The 17,274-nt window shown below is 45.8% G+C and overlaps 2 protein-coding genes across 2 annotated transcripts in view; one reads left to right on the top strand and one right to left on the bottom strand.

Annotated features, from left to right (window-relative positions):
- Window positions 1-3,158: 3,158 nt before the first annotated feature.
- GPHB5 (glycoprotein hormone subunit beta 5) lies at window positions 3,159-6,495 on the top strand. Its single transcript, XM_044272762.1, has 2 exons — window positions 3,159-3,618; window positions 5,884-6,495. Exons 1-2 carry the CDS (start codon window positions 3,415-3,417, stop codon window positions 6,070-6,072), a joined length of 393 nt encoding a protein of 130 aa, XP_044128697.1. The 5' UTR covers window positions 3,159-3,414; the 3' UTR covers window positions 6,073-6,495.
- A 3,493-nt stretch (window positions 6,496-9,988) lies between these two features.
- The window catches only part of RHOJ (ras homolog family member J), a 63,678-nt gene continuing 56,392 nt past the window's right edge, over window positions 9,989-17,274 (bottom strand). The window contains exons 3-5 of the mRNA XM_044272154.1: window positions 14,100-14,264; window positions 12,888-12,983; window positions 9,989-10,651 (exon numbers count right to left, since the gene is read on the bottom strand). Of these exons, the coding sequence (XP_044128089.1) occupies window positions 10,505-10,651; window positions 12,888-12,983; window positions 14,100-14,264 (408 nt within the window). The 3' untranslated portion in view covers window positions 9,989-10,504. The remainder of the gene's footprint in view (window positions 10,652-12,887; window positions 12,984-14,099; window positions 14,265-17,274) is intronic.

The following is a 17,274-nucleotide window of genomic DNA, read 5'->3' on the forward strand; positions in this document are numbered from 1 at the left end:
GGGGAGAACACAGTATATATTTGATATATATATATATATTTTTTTTTATATATGTATTATAATAAATGTATATCTTTTATAAAAAATCATTTTTTTATATTTTATATATTTCTATTTGTATTCATTTTTGGTATTTTGAGGGCACAATAAATTAACTATCTATTTAAACCCACCTACAGGATAGATCATAAGTGACCCCCCCGGATCATGAGAATTTGAATGGATGAGCAAGCATGGAGATAGCCGAGCGAGCGCTGTATTCTTATCTTCAGTAGTCCCATAGGCTTTGAGTGGTGTAGCCCTAGGTGCAATTTAACCACTTCATAGTGGATGTGAAATGTATTTTATTTGTTTATTTATTTTTATTTATGTAATAATATAATTGTGCAGCACTAGAGTGCGGAGTGTCAGCTTTCTCTATTCCCTTGTGTTCATTCATGTGAAAATTTAGGAAACCTCTTGTCAACATGGTTTACGTTGGATTTATGTCATTAGAGTAAATCCATCTTTGTTTCAACAAAAATTAACCGGCTTAAGTTAAGTGAGAGGCTTGTTGTACAGGAGCAGCGTTTTGATGATCGCTGTGGTTCATGTAAGGATCTGCCTTAACTTACTTTGATTGACAGGCCTCCCTCCATATATATGTACGAGCATCGGAGGAGCCGCAGCAGAGACCAGGCGTTCAGAGAGGACACCATCTGCGGGCACAGGTCTGCTCATGTTTCTTTCATAGAAGTTTTAAGTTTCCAGACATATTGATTGTTTTAAATATGTATATACTGTATATATTTTTAAAATTTTCTGTTACGGATTTTCAGTGCTTTGAATAGAGTTTGTAAAGTTTTTGTGTTGTGTTTTTCATGTTGAAAGTAACAATAATTCAATAACTAATTGCTCTAAAGCTTAAAAAAAAAAACATTTTCCAGGTTTATAGTTCTGCTAGGTATTTTATTATAGGTACAATTTTTATTTTTTTTAAAGGTAGAATGAAGGTGAGAACACTTGAGGGGGATTATTACAGGCAGTATGTTTGAAGTCTGTTTTGCTGGGGGCAATGCTGCTGTTATTTGCAAGAAGTTCAACGATTTGTTGCATCTTTAAATATGTTTGGAGGTGTTTCTTCAGTTTTCATGCCTCCTTCCTACTGGAGTTGTCTGGCCGCACAGCGTTCCCCACCAGTCTTACAAATGTGTATGGTACTTGTGCCAAGTTTTGAAGTGTATCCCCTATCATCACCACAGGATAGAGTATAGCTAACTGATCACTGGGGGTCAGACTGCTGGGACCACCACCGATCCCCCCCAAACTGATGGAGCAGCAGGTCGTGAATGCACCATGCTGCTCCAGTAATGGGACTGATGGAGGATTCAGAGGACAGTGCTCAGCTGGAACTGCTGCTTTATCAGATCAGGAGAAAAAGACCCCCATTTTCGAGATTGGGGACCCCACAGATCAGTTAGTTATCCTCTATCCTGTGTATAGGATTTAGCTTCAAAACTTGGCATAACCCCCTTTAATAAATGTGTCCCACAGCAGGTTACACACAATTTTGGAGACAAAATGCTGCAGAAAAAAAGGCACTAATACATTGATAAAGGTGGGCTGAAATATTATGATGTGCGATTCTCTCCCCCCCACATGGAGAAATCTGTGCAAGATGAGCATATTGGCATTTATTATCATTACTAAAATGTTTAGTGTCCTTTTATTACATTTTAGCTCTTACGTTTTCTTTCTTAACCCTGTGTTGGTTACTATTAAGGTTGGGGTCTTACGTGTGGTGTTTGCTGCACTATTGTACAGAGAAGGATCACTCTTTCCTTTAGGGATCATGCACTCGACCGTGGTTTTTGTCCGCATCCGATCCGCCTTATTTGCAGGTCGGGTACGGGGCCGCAAGAGATGTGTACTGTCCGCATCCGTACGTGTGTGTTTCGCGACCCCGCATAAAATACATATCCTGTTCTATAGATGGCAGGAGGTTCCATTTTGCAAAATGCGGAACGCACGTGGCGTTTTTTTTTTTTTTTTTTGCAGATCCACAATTTGCAGAGAGCAGAAATGGCTACAGCTGTGTGCAAATTGCGGTCCGCAATGCACAGGCACCGACCATGGGGCAGCTGCATGCGGATAACGGACCCATTCACTTGATTGGGGTCCACAATCCGCATCTGATGGTCCGCACCGCAAAAATGTAGTGCATGCACTACTTTTTTGCGCTGTGGAGGCACGGCCAGAAACTGCCACAGAAGCACTCCGTAGTGCTTCCGCACCGCATCTCCGGGTTTGCGGACCCACTCAAGTGAATGGGTCCGCAATTCGTGGTGCGGGGTGCACATGGCCAATGCCCATGTATTGCGGACCCCTGTATGTGGCCCTTATACGGCAACGGTGTGTACATGAGCCCTTATACTACTTTTTAGATCCACTACTGGCTTTGGCTAAACATTCAAAATAAACACTGCACCAAAAACTCTGCTGTGACTGCAGATAAAGCCTTCATGCACAATATTTACGCTGGGTTCACACCTGAGCGTTCTGAAAGGAGCGCTCTGTATGCGCGATTGTACCGGCGTTTGCAATCGCGCATACAGAGACAAGCGAACGCCCATTGTCGCGCGTTCCCGAAAGTCTATGTACGGGAACGCGCGACAAGACGCCCCAAAGAAGCTCATGTACTTCTTGGGGCGTCGGGCGTTTTACAGCGCGATCGTACGCGCTGTAAAACGCCCAGGTGAGAACCATTCCTATAGGGAATCATTGGCTCTTGCCTGTTGAGCGTTTTACAGCGCGTAGGAACGCGCTGTAAAACGCTCAGGTGTGAACCCAGCCTAAGTGTTAGTCTTATCCGCATTGAATTTGGAAATCCACTCCTTGTCAATTGTTTGTGCGGATTTTTACTGCAGATTTGGAGCTTATGCGCATAAGATGCAGGTTTAGGGGCAGAAATGCAGCAAGGTCTACACAGAAAATCCCCATAAACTACACTGCAATGTACAAGTAACCTTATAATTTCCTCTACTTAGCTGGTACTGTACAGTATCATTTGTCTGCAGCGGTGAATCGACAGCGCGTGCGTTCACTGTGAACATCCCCTAAAACGGCTTTGTGCATGAGCCGTTCGCCTATGGTAAGAAGTAGCCAGAATTGATAACGTTTTAAACTAAGTTACACTAGTTACAAAGACTTAGCAGTGCAGCCTAGAGCTCTTCTCTTTGAACATTATTTAGCAATATCATCAGGGCATGCTGAGAGTTGTAGTTTTGTAACAGCCGCAGGTTAGGGATCACTGTCCTATTTAAATAGAAACAGGAAGGCTGTGCTTTGGCAGAATAGAATTGTGTAAAACGCCCAATATGACAAGTAAAATAAATATATTTTTTCTCAATACATCTTCTCTCTTCTCGGCAGACCATGAATTCCCACAGTGCGACTCTGATCTCCTTGCATCTGCTGATCCTAAGTGGCTGCTGGAACACCGTCGCCGTCTCCAACATCAGCCTGAGAACCTTCATTGGCTGCGCTGTGCGGGAATTCACCTTCTTGGCAAAGAAACCCGGATGTAAGGGTTTACGCGTCACCACTGATGCCTGCTGGGGGCGCTGTGAGACTTGGGAGGTACGTCATCTAATTTGTGTCCCGTTTACTTTGCCCACGCTGCACTGTCATCTGACGTTGCACAGCATCAGGTCATAGTCCGGACACTGTACACAGTCAGAATGATGTGCAGAGCAGGGAGTACATCGCCTCACTTACCACTCGCTGTGCCACCTGCATGCTAATGACCACTGCTATAATGGAAGCCAGTCATTAGCATTCGGACTATAAGATGCACTGCCACTTTCCCCCTACTTTCGGTGTGTCTTATAGTCCAAAAGATACGGTGCTTTTTTTTTTTTTAACTAAAGAAATAGATAGCGGAACGTCAGCTCTCCTGAGTGCTTTAGAATCAGTACATTTGTACACCGCTGCTATATCGGCAGTGTACGTGTGTACGGATTTCCACTGTACTAGAATGGGGCCTGCAGCGAGCGCTGGTCCTGCCTGTGCCCCCTGATCTTGGCTAAATCCTGGCACAGCACTTACCAATGTAGTATGCCAGGATTGCAACAATGCCCGTCCTTGTCCACAAAACGGACAAGAATAGTACATGTTCTACTTTTTTTTTTTGCGGTTTGCGGAACGGACATGCAGAAACAAAATGCAACTGAATGTCATCTCCGTTTTTTTTTTTTTTGCAGCCCCATTGAAGTGAATGGTTCAGCAAATGGGCCGCAAAAAAAAAAAAAAACTGAACAGACACACAAACTAAATAGGTTTGTGTGCATGAGCCCTTGCTCTGAATAGCACATTGTTACAGGAGAGCAGAGCGGGCTCAGGCAGGAGCTTAGCGCATCGGTGAGTGCTGTACCAGGATTTAGCCAATCCGTCCTGCGCCTTTCCACAGTACAGTGGAATCCGTAGACATGTACAAATGTACTGCTTCTAAAGCGCTTTGGAGAGCCGACGTTCAGCTGCCTATTTCTTTAGTAAAAATTCTTATAAAAATATTTTTTTAGGATATTTGCAACATTTTTAAATAAAGTTGTTTAAAAGTTTACTTAGGACTGAAGCAGCTCAATGTAAAGCTGGCCAAACACATTAAAGGGCTTCTGTCACCCCACTAAAGTCTTTTTATTTTTTTTGGGCTTCTTATAATCCTTATACTGCGATATATTAATATATAATGCTATTACTCATTTTGGTTCAGTAGTTAATTTAAAAAACGGACTTTTGTCATATGCAAATTACCTGTCTACCAGCAAGTAGGGCGGCTACTTGCTGGCAGCAGCCACATCTTCATGTCATAAAGACGCCCCCTCCGCATGTTGATTGACAGGGCCAGCGAATGTGCTCGTCTTCTCGCTGGCCCTGTCTGCAGTCGGATCAGGCGCACTGAGAGGAGGACGCTCGCTCGGCCGCTCCTTCCTCAGTGCGCCTGCATCGGGTGTTGATGTGACGTCATCGGCGCAGGCGCACTGAGGAAGGAGCGGCCGAGCGAGCGTCCTCCTCTCAGTGCGCCTGCGCCGACTGAAGACAGGCACGGCGCAGGCGCCAGATTTTGAATGCAGACAGGGCCAGCCAGAAGACGAGCGCGTTCGCTGGCCCTGTCAATCAACATGAGGAGGGGGCGTCTTTATGAAAGGAGGATGTGGCTGCTACCAGCAAGTAGGTAGACAGGTAATTTGCATATGATAAAAGTCAGTTTTTTGAACTACTGAACCAAAATGATTAATAACATTATGTATTGATATATCGCAGTATAGGGATTATAAGTACCCCAAAAAAATAAAAAATGACTTTAGTGGGGTGACAGAAGCCCTTTAAATGTATATATCTGCAGCAGTGGCCAACCGTCCAGTGTGTATGGGGGGGGGGCTTCCTACGGGCCTCTGATGGCACATGTTGGGGAGAGATGAGGATTGGACTGTTGTAATTAAACATGCCCGATCTTTCTGTTCTTTCTGAGTCCGGTGGGGTAAATGAGCCAAATGAGCCTGTTCGTTATTCAGGTCCAGTGCAGGGCCTTGGGACAAAGCATGACCTAGGGCAATCCAACTGTGATGAAACTACAACTCCCAGCATGCACACTTGCTTGGCTGTTCTCAGGACATCCATAGAAGTAAATAGAGCATGCTGGGAGTTGTAGTATCACAACAGTTGGCGTGCCGGAGGTTGTTGATCCCTGAGCTAGGGATTCTTATTGGAGCCTTGAGTCCGTGTTATGCCCTGCCCCTCTATAGAAGGCATAACCCATCAAGGGGGGGGGGGGGGGGAGATATAAGAGCTATATTTGCCGTTACATGTGCCCTTGTATATCTGTATATATCTCTCCTATTACAGAAACCTATCCTCGACCCTCCCCACATTGACGCTTACCACAGAGTCTGCACCTACAATGAAACAAAGCTGGTGACCGTGAAATTGCCAAACTGCTTCCCCAACGTGGATCCCTTCTTCACTTACCCCGTGGCGATCCGATGTGACTGCGGCGTCTGCTCCACTGCGACTACGGAATGTGAGACCCTGTAAGGCAGTGTTCCTCGACCCCAGTCCTCAGGGCCCACCTGCCTGTCATAATTTGAGAATATCCCCGTGGTAAGTCCTGATGTATCGACACTAATTGTATCACCTGCTCAACACTATGAAAATCCTGACCGGTAGGTGGGCCCTGGGGAGCGGAGGTGAGGAGCCCTGCTGTAAGGACTGCATGGAGGCTGCGAGATGGTCTTCATGTCACAGGAGAACCGTAGTTACTACCGGTAGAGGTAGTGTACTGCGCCTGCTGTCAAATACACGGTAGGCAGCCGTATTCTTTTCTATGTTCCAGTAATGTCACAGAGTCCTAATATATTAAGGGACTTTTCGGTTTTATGTAGATTAAGCTTATTCCAATATTTTGTATATCTGTTCACTGACCGCAGCGGCTGGAGAAATCGGAGACCCTTAAATAGAGAGAGCTCTAAAATAGGTGACCCCTTTACGTTTCTTTACCTAAAACCGGAAATTGCGCTATATATATATATATATATATATATATATATATATATATATATATATGCATTTCCTCTACAAACAGACACCTGTTTCTGAGTTGTGCTGGGTAAAGTCTGGTTAAAAACCAAAATGGCTGCTATCAATAGAGATGAGTGAATTTCAGGTTATGAAACGCTTTGTTTACTGGTAAAAGGTGAATTGCATTACGGATTCAGGTACCACGGACCATAACGCAATTCTATGACAAAATGCATAACTGAATGCCTTTAGAGAATTGCGTTATGGTCCGTGGTAACGGAATCCGTAACGCAATTCACCTTTTACCAATAAACGAAGAGTGAACGAATTTCATAACCTGAAATTCGCTCATCTCTAGCGATCACTACCCAGCTTTCCCAAATACTCATTCTGCCTGGTTATAATATAATACAGCAGCATGCTATAAGCAGGAGGAGCTGAGCAGACTGATATCTGGTTTTAGTATAAGGGCTCATTCAGACGTCCGTAGTGTATTGCGGACCGCAGAGCGGAACTATGGATGCGGACAGCACACAGTGTGAATGTCTGCATCTTTTGCGGCCCCATTAGAATGAATGGGCCTGCAAAATTGCGGAATGGATGCGGACCCATTCATACGGTTATCTGATTGAGCCCTAACTTGTAATTTAAGCTCTTTGCTCATTCTGGGCTCAGGAGTCCAGTGGGCGGTCCTAATCGGTGATTGACAGCTCTGTATGCGCACTAAGAGGGATAGCTGTCAGTCCCTTGATTCCGATTGGGCTATCTCAGACATTGATGGCATATTGCTAGGATATGCCATCAGTGCCAGATGAGTGGGTCCTAGAAGTGGCACCAATCTACCGAACGGGCGTCCCAATGGTCACTGATAGCGTGGCCGTCCTCCATTCACTTCTATAGGAGTTCTAAAAATAGCTGAGCACGCTGACTTCCCACAGAAGTGAATGTAGAGCATGTGCACGTGCAGTGCTCCCTTATTCCCTTTGGGGAGACTGTGCCATATCCTAGCTATGTGCCATCAATGTATGAGATAACACAACCCCTTTAAAACTGGGCACCAGTTTTTTTTTAGTTTTTTTTTTTTTTTTTTATACAGTTTCATAAATCTCCCCTTTAATTTTTGCTCCGTCTGGCCATAGGCATCCAGTGGGCGGTCCTACTCAGTGATTCAAAAGGTACAGCTGTCAATCACTGAGTAGGACCGCCCACTGGACTCTTAAAGACCCACCGAATAGGGATAAGATGTATAACTTACAAGTTATAATGAATCCGCTCCTCCTGCTCTAGAACATGCCGTCTGCAGCTCAGACACTAGGGCAGATTTATGAAAACTGTCAAAGAAAAACCGCTGAGCAAACGTTTTTATGTAGCGGTTCTTTTCTATAGACTCCGTAGGTGCAATGTAATGTAATGCCTTTGGTTTGTTGTGTTTTTTATGTTAGTGCCATTACTTATATAAGTTTATATATCAACTTATTTATGAGCTTTAATATGAAAGGAATGCCCAGTGCAGTCCGGGAGAGCTGTAACATAATATAACACGCTCGCCCGTTTAAGGCTTCCTTCACACTAGCATTAGCAGGGTAACAGCCTGCCGGATCCGTGTCAACGCTAGCCCGCGAGTGCCGCCAGAAGTCCGCTCCGGCGGACGGTCTTTGTCCGGCCGCCTCTCGGCATGTTTGCCGTGCTGCGGCCGCATGTCCGACCTGTCCCCATTAAAGTGAATAGGGCCAGAGTGGACTTCTGGCGGCACTCGTGGGCAAGCGTTAGATTGGATCCGGCAGGCTGTTACCCTGCTAACACTAGTGTGAGGGTAGCCTAAGCTGCCTCCTCTCACTTTACTCCCGGTCAACATCTGCGCGTGGGACCTCTGCGGCCAGTCAATGGTCTCAGCGGCGATACAGTGCAGATGGGCGATTGCAGCAGGGGTCACATGACTGCTGCGGATCTGAGAGGAGGCAGCTTATATGAAGGAGTCCGTTATTATTTTAAAGCACTCCCAGTCGGACAAAGATGATTATGAGCTGGACAAACCCTTTAAAGGGGTGTTCCAATTGTATCAAGTTATTTTGCGTTCCCAGAATAGGAGATGGCCATCATCTGTAGAGTGCGACCACCACTGATCGCGAGAACAGGGGCCCTGTTTCCCATAGGACATCATCTCTATGGGGCTGCAGAGCGCTTGTCCTCCACTGTCCCATAGAGGTGAAGGATACTGCAGCGTGCATGCTTGGTCTGCAGCTCCATTCATTTCAGGGGTTCGAGTGAGATTTGGGGCTCCTGTTCTTGCTAGGGGTGACAGACAGCAGTTGGACCCCTCCGCCAGTCTAAGTCGTCAGCTAGCCGCTGGATAGGGGATAACCTGATTAGACCCAGAATACACCTCTGTTACTAAACTGATATTGTCATCATGGCTTATGATCAAATAAATCAATTTTAAGTGCAATTATTTGGACTATTTCTTTATTTCATACTAGGTCAGCAACCTCCGGCACTCCAGCTGCTGTGAAACTACAACTCCCAGAATGCTCAGCTGTTCTTGTAACTCCCATAGAAGTGAATGGAGCACTCTGGGAGTTGTAGTTTTAGAACAGCCGGAGTGCTAAAACTACAACATTGATATGATGCGAGACAGACTCGCCTCTGGAGGTTTCCTGGCAAGGGGGAAAAATTGATTTGATGCAAACCACCAACCTCGGTGCAGTCGACAGATGGACTAAACCCCTAATTTCATACAATAAAAAGGAGTATTTTATACATGTATATGAAAGCTCAAGCTTTTGTGTCCTGATTATATCGGGTTGTCACTTTATTATTTTTTTCCTTGCATTCGCTTCCACAAACTCGCACTTTAGGTGCCCACGAGGCCGGACATTCGCGCTCTCAATGCAGGCTCTGGATCCTCAATATTCATGAGCTGCCAGCTCCCCTCATTGATGAGTTGCTTACTATGCAAAGTTCGGCCTCATGCACACGACCGTTGTTGTGGTCCGCATCAGAGCCGCAGTTTTTGCGGCTCGGGTGCAGACCCATTCACTTCAATGGGGCCGCAAAAGATGCAGACAGCACTCCGCGTGCTCTCCGCATCCGTTCCGAGGCCCCGCAAAAAAAAATATAGCATGTCCTATTCTTGTCCGTTTTGCAGACAAGAATAGGCATTTCTACAATGGGCCGTCCGTTCTGCAAATTGCAGAAGACACACGGGCGGCTTCCGTTTTTTGCGGAACGGTCGTTTGCATGAGGCCTAATAGGGAGAAAGCTGTCAATCAGCTGCAGGGGAGCCTAGAGCTTCACAAATGAAGTGTAATTTTATAGAAAAAAAAACAAAGTGACAAGCCCGCTATAATAAGGGTAATGAACACTTAAGGAATCTCTTGGGTTCTCCATAGTTCTGGATCTTCACCGTAGCTGGACATTCAGCGACTCCACAACATTTTGGTTCAAGGGTTTTATTATTCTTACATTATAAATCAGGTAAAGTCAACTACAAATGTATAAAACAGAATCAGAACCGGCTCCGTTCAATGATGTATTACCTCTCCTTGGAGCTCGGCCATCATGTGGGCACCTTGGTACTGACTTCAGTGTTAATGGCAGATCATAAGTTCATTATCTAGAAGAGAGCGCTCATGACTAGACCTGGCTGCTCGGAAGTCGTACGCTCAAGGCGTTCACTTTTGCAGTATTAGTCTTAAGCCCATCCTATTGAATACATATTTAGGATGTCCACCGGAAAAGAAGGCACATATGGTATATAGAGACAGTGAGTTAGATGTTGCATCGTGGAGGTGTCGCAGATCAAAGGCTCCAGACATGACAGAAGTTCTTCTCTCTGGTCATATCCTCCACTTTGCTTTGTTCGTGAAGGGCCGACCACACATCTGTCCGCGTTCTGTGGTTTTCCTGAGCCCTGTACAATAATAGCACCAGACGTCTTGTAGGAACGAGCTCAGACAATTGTGCAGGAGTTGCGACACTTCCCGCAGCCTTTCTTCTTCTTCTTTGGGTGGAACACGGTGAGGATCGCTTCATCAAACACATTCTTCAGGCCTTTTTGAGTCAGGGCTGAACACTCCAAATAGCATTGTGCTCCGATCTGGGGTACACAAAGATGCACAAAATCAACACATGATGTCACCGTCAACCATGGTTTCTCACTATTATGTCCTACTAATCCAGCCTTAGGTCCCAGCGATCTCCAGCTGCTATAACACGCCATTATAGATGCTACTATGATTAATTCTGTCTTATGTTAAATCTAGGGAGCCTCCGCTGTCAGGCCTGCAAGGTAAATGTTGTAAGGGGGGGTTGTCCAAAACATGTCCGCTTCTTCCAGAAAGGGCACCACACATGTCCATGGGTCATACCTTGGATTACAACTCTCATCTCTCTTGTCGTGAATAGGGCTGAGCTGTGATACCACACACAACCCATGGTGGACAGGCGCAGTGCAGTTTTTGGAAGAAAGCAGACATTTTTTTTTTCCCCATATAATGGACAGTTCCTTTAAGGGTAACCAAGCACATATTGTTGAAAGTAGTTTTGAGAAATTGAGTTTTCAGAGATTTCAACTGATGACTTGTCTTAAGACCCTAGTAGGTTTGGAAGAACTGAGAATCAAGGCCCCTTCATTGCATATTTTGGTAGCGCGCCATACAGGCAGGTGTGGTTATGCCTGATAATCCCATAGGGCAAAGCCACACGTGTCTACATGGCGTTGTACCAGAACATACAATGTAGGGACTACAGTACCGCTGACTGGTATTGGACCCCACCAGTGACCCACTAATGATCTTAGATCATTTCGGTCCCTCACGGATCCTTTAAGAGAAAGCAGGTCTAAAGGCCGTTTTAGGGGGGGGGTTTTTCACAATGGCCCAGATTTCCTAATCCTGTAGACCAGGCATCCTCAAACTGCGGCCCTCCAGCTGTTGCAAAACCACAACTCCCAGCATGCCCGAACAGCCTACAGGTATCAGCCTACAGCAGGGCATTGTGGGAGTTGTAGTTTTACAACAGCTGGAGGGCCGCAGTTTGAGGATGCCTGCTGTAGACGGTGTAAGCTTAGATGGTCTGACTAGACCTGCACCAGATTTATTGCATGGGCTCGGGGCCGGATGAGAAATCTGGTGCAGGGACAGACACTTTTGGCCTCATGCACACGACCGTTGTTGTGTTCCGTTCTGCAAAACGGGGTTCCGTGATCCGTTTCCGTTTTTGTTTCCGTGTGTCTTCCTTTATTTTTGGAGGATCGCCAGACATGAAGGAAAGTAAAAAAAAAGTCTAAGTCAAGTTTGCCATGCAAATGATAGGAAAAAAACTGACGCGGATGACAATCTTGTGTGCCTCCGCATTTTTTCACGGTCCCGTTGACTTGAATGGGTCCGCGAACCGTTTTCCGTGAAAAAAATAGGACAGGTTATATTGTTTTGACGGACTGGAACCACGGATCACGGACGCGGATGACAAACGGTGCATTAGCCGAGTTTTCAACGGACCCATTGAAAGTCAATGGGTCCGCAGAAAATCACGAAAAACTGAACAACGGACACGGAATGAAACAACGGTCGTGTGCATGAGGCCTTTCTCTGACTTTCAGACAGATTTTTACACCAGAATTGTGGTGCAATTTTTTGGCCACCACTCCTTGTCGAGTGCGTCAGAAAAGTGCAGAAACCTTAGATGCTCCAAATTGCACCATTTTTTTAGACTGCTTTTGGCGTATGTGCATTGGTAAATCTTGGCTTTAGGTTTTTGCTAGTGATCATCTGCCTTTTGTAGGTTTTTAGTGGCATCTTTTGCGATAAAAAAAAATTCCAGCTAAAAGTCTACTGGAAATATGAAACGCAGAACGCACTTTTTTTTATGGCTACTAGCGTTTCTTGTTAATTAGGCAGTGTTTTTTTTATTTTTTTGCTCTCTGGCTTTTTAAAAAGCGTTTTTTGTATCTTTCAAATTATTATTTTTTTGTGGCAAATAAAACACAAATTTGTGTGTGCCTTTACATCATCACCTTCACTGTATTGGGATGAGCGGACACTCATCCCCATACAGATTCAGAAACGATAATTTTTTATGTCTGCTTAAATTTTTTATTCAGATGAGTATATGCTGTGGAATCCATGGCAGAAACCCCCGACCCTTTTATTTCTGCCACAGATCTGACATCTGTGTCTGGACGAATGGCAGATGCCCAGCGTGGGATCTGCATGAAATGTAAGCCGTGTGAACAGACCTTTGCGCAGCCTGGGATATCCGTACATTGCAGAGAGGGGCTTATTGCTGCAATCTGCCTGGAGGAAGGAGCACACAGTCATAGAACTACCACTTACCATTTTGGCGAGTTTCATCCCTTGCTCGTAAGTAATTGGTTTTTCTTTCATGTGAAGAAGTCGAGCCAAAGTTTTAGGGTCGTCTCGCAAATCAATCTGAGAATTAAAGGTAAGTGGAATCAAATGAAGAAAGTTTTTCCTTTACCGGTTTCTTACTTTCATTATGGATATTACAGAAAGTAATTACAGCCTTTTAGCTAAATTATGCATCAGATTAGGAAATACGTCATCAGTAATTCCCTCGTATGTCCCTATTCTAATACAGGGACAAAAACTGCAGTCAGACCCCTCTAGCAGCGGCTTGTCGTCTGGGGGGGCACATCCACATTAGATCACGGGCTGATCCTGCAGACATTTACGTCTGGCTTCCATCTGATGTATATCTGCGAGGATTCAACTACTAACGGCAGAAGACGGTCTGTATTCTAGAAGACTGAAGCTTTTGGTCACAGCGGACAATTTATAACGGGGCCTCCCATGTGGTAGAGGAGGCTTGGGATCCTCCGAGGCCCCCCTATGCATTTTCAATCCCATATCCGCAATGTCTTCACTATTTCGGCAGCTGTAAACAGCATTTCCTACATTCCTGCTGATGGATCCGGAAGACAGCCGATTTTGAATGCTGCCCAACTCTAACCAGAATCGCCCCTACTCTCTCTAATGGGGAGCGGATGGTGCATGTGCGGACGCCCTCTATTCATTTCTATGGGAGTGCCCAAAATAATTAAGTGCCACGCTCGGCTATTTTCAGGAGTCCCATAGAAATGAATGGGAAGGGTAACTCTGGCCGCCGCTCCATTCACTTCTATGGAGCTGATGAAAATAGCCGACAAAACCATAGGAATGAATGGAGGGCGGCCACGCTGCGTGTTTTACTCTCCTTCCTCTGCAGGAATAACATTAGTTTTGCCTTGTGTTCCTTTTAGCTTTGGGAGTTTTGCTGTCTAGTATTAGAAAAACCTGACCGCTTTCTTCCAAAATGAGCGCCACACCTGTCCATGGGTGGTATTGCAGCTCAGACCAGTTTCACTTCAAAGGAGCTGAGCTGCAATACCAGACAACCCATAGACAGGTAGGACGCTGTTTTTGGAAAAAAAAAATCTGCCATGTTTTTCTTATCTATCACCAGATCTTAAAGGGGTTGGACTATATATCGATAGATGTTCACAATGTGAGAGAGAGCTTATATTCTACAAGGCGATGACAATTTACCTGTGTACCTATTAAGACATAGGGTACGTGTGGCATACAAGCCCTGAGTTCCGACACCCATTCCTCCTGGACGTTATGGTAGGAGGCTGGATTTACCACTGAGAAGCAAATCAGGAACACGTCTGTGTTGGGGTAGGAGAGAGGCCTGAGCTGGTCATAGTCTTCCTGTAGAGAAGCAAGCAGATTGAGAAATGTCATTTATTCACCGGGCCAGTGTCTACAATTATCTGTTACCAGTCTCCATAGGTTAGTTGTGTTCAACTGCTCAGAAAATGGAGATAATGGCTCAATAGAATTTCAGTTTGCAGAAAGAAAAAAAAAACTATCTAGTTTAACCACTAGGTGGCAGCAAATACATAGCCATGTAGTACTAGATCATAAATGATCTGGGAAGCTCAGCTGTCACGGCTTGGTGGTAGTTTGCCATGACACTTTCACCGCGCAGGATGGTTGCCAGTGGCAACGTGTTTGTTTTGCATGCGTTTCCCTTTAAGGCTGTTTTCCTTCCCATTTCTGGTGTGTATGGGGGCAAGGTGGAGCTGGGTAGTGGCCTCTTGAGTTGTGAGCCTGAGGTCAGATTATCTTCAGTGTCTTGAGGAGCTGGTGCTATTCCATCTGCCCAGTCCTTGAAGGCCACCTCATGGGACATTGATGTCACCCCTTTGTGTCTGTTTCGGTTACCCTACCTCACTTGTTGTATGTTTGGTGTGGGTTTATATTTGGGGTTGTTGTTATGTCTTGTTTGGTCTTTCATGTCTGGCCTGTTTGGTGTTTCAGGTCAGCATGGATGCCAGACATATCCTTTGTATGTCCTATACCTCCAGAAGGGGGTCCCTGGAGTTCCCCGGAGGGGAATCTATAAGCAGCACAGCCTTGTGCCGCCATGGTTCATGCCGCATGGTGGTCCAGGTTGTTTCTACTAGATTCTGTGTTTGGTGTTCATGCTGGGTCTTGCCTGGTGTGTGTGTTTGGCCTATGTGCATTACCAGGATCCTGTGGTAGTGGCGTGGACGGCTTGAGTTCCTGGTTGCAGCTCTGGCAGTTCGGTGTCCATGTTGGCAGTGGTGTTTTCTGCCTCAGGACACTTGCCTGTCGTGTCATCCGCTGCTGGCTGCTTTCATCCCCTTTGTTGCTAGGCCTGTTAGAGACTCCGGTTCCTCTGTGTCGGGGAGGAATCTGTAGTCCCCACCTTCTGACGCCATATTGCAGGGACCGATAGGGTCAGTAGGGCCCAGGTTCGAGAGTATGAGCTCCCCCCTACCATCGAGGGAGGCTCATACAGTCAGGGATAGGATTTAGGGATGCTTAGTTGGTTTCCAGCTCCCTTTTCCCTGTTTCCAGGCCTAGCTGCTACCCAATAAGCCCCACATTGTACGGTTTCCCCGACTCCCCACCGTGACATCAGGGGAATGTAATACTATAGGACAAGCTAGTGCTAATATCAGTCCTTATAATTGTGGCCTGGTTAATCTGCCCCATTTTCTGTTGCGATCACCGATAACATGTTATACCAATAAGAACAGATGCTGATGGAGTGTTCTTTAGTGCAGCAATTTATATCCATTCAAACCAGCTATATAAACGTGGAGCATTTTCTAAATGTACCTGATACAGCTATGGGGCACGGTGGCTTTAGTACAGAGCACCATTCCCCTGTTCTTCCCCCTAACAAATGTTTTTTATATGAAAAAAAAATAGCTTTTTACCACCCCTAGGGCTGTAATCTGTGTATGCTACTGTCACATAGCTCATCTGAATGTAATGATCCCTTTCGCTTAGTGATTCATTGCCTCATTCTGCATATGCAAATGAGCAGCTAAGTGCACTGAGGGCGGGCCCAAATCACACTGTGCATTATTGCCCCTCCGTCTCCTTGATTAGCAGAGCCAGCTTACCTTATCGTCGTCGCTCCCGGACCCGTTTATGAAGGAGAGGGAGGAGCCGGCTGGGTGCACAGAGAGGCTTGAGCCCGCCCTCTGTGCACTAAACTGCTCATTTGCATATGGAATAAAATAGTTTTTTCTCCAGAATGAAGCAAGACATTGCCAAGTTAAAGGTATCATTACATTCAGCTGAGCTAGGACTACAGGGCAGTGAAGTTCATGGTGGCTCCCTTCAATACACTTTATATTATTATTACTATTTCTACAAGAGGCACCAATGACCAGATGTTACTGTAATGCTGCAAACTCTAAAAGGTACTATTGTGATAAAATACCCCAACCGCTGGTGTAACGCACAGCAGTTGTGGACAGCTACTCTCATCCTGCGGACTCTGTCCTTCCCCGTATTGTAAGTGGCCGTGTCACAATGTGCAGGCAGTGGGATCCTTGGCGCCAGTATAATTAGTCTCGGGAAGGAGGACGTGGCGGTGTAATCCAGCCCGAATCAGTTACAGCAATAACCTTCTAACTCCACAGGACACTGTAAAAATGCAGTCTTTGCGTTACAGTGTGCACGGAGCGGGTTGTCCGACTATAGGGAGCGGCCAAGGGCTAGAGCAGACGCCAGCTGTTGTAAAACTACAACTCCCAGGATGCTCCGTTCAGGTCTATGGAAGTGTGCATGCTGGGAGATGTAGTGCTGGTGGTTGCCAATGCCTGTTTTAGAGGCTGGAATATTATTCCAGGTCAGTAGATAATATTTGTAGCACATTCAGAACCTGACGATCACACCGAGATAAGCAGCATCAATGATGCTGCTTATCTCCTACTGCAGGAAACCCTCTTCCTTCACAGAATGTCAACCATTGACAGACCTGTGGTACTCCCTACACAAGGGACGCCCAACCTGCGGCCCTCCCAGCTGTTGCAAAACTACAATTCCCAGCATGCCTAGACAGCCTACAGCTATTAGGGCATGCTGGGAGTTGTAGTTTTGCATCAGCTGGAGGGCCGCAGGTTGAGCATCCCTGCCTACACCATGGGTCAAGCAGCTGTTACCAAACTACAATTCCCAGCATGCACACTTGCTCAGCTGGCCTCGAAGCAACCATAGAAGTGAATGGAGTATGCTAAGAGTCGTAGTTTAACAGCAGATGGAGTGGCCCCGACACCAGGGATCAGTAACCTCCCGCTGTTCTGAAACTACATCTCCCAGAATCCTCCTTTCACTTCTATGGAAGTTACAAGAACCACACAGTAAGTGTACATGCTGGGGGTTGTAGTTTGAAAGC

Source organism: Bufo gargarizans, chromosome 11 (assembly GCF_014858855.1).
Source record: "Bufo gargarizans isolate SCDJY-AF-19 chromosome 11, ASM1485885v1, whole genome shotgun sequence".
Taxonomy (NCBI): domain Eukaryota; kingdom Metazoa; phylum Chordata; class Amphibia; order Anura; family Bufonidae; genus Bufo; species Bufo gargarizans.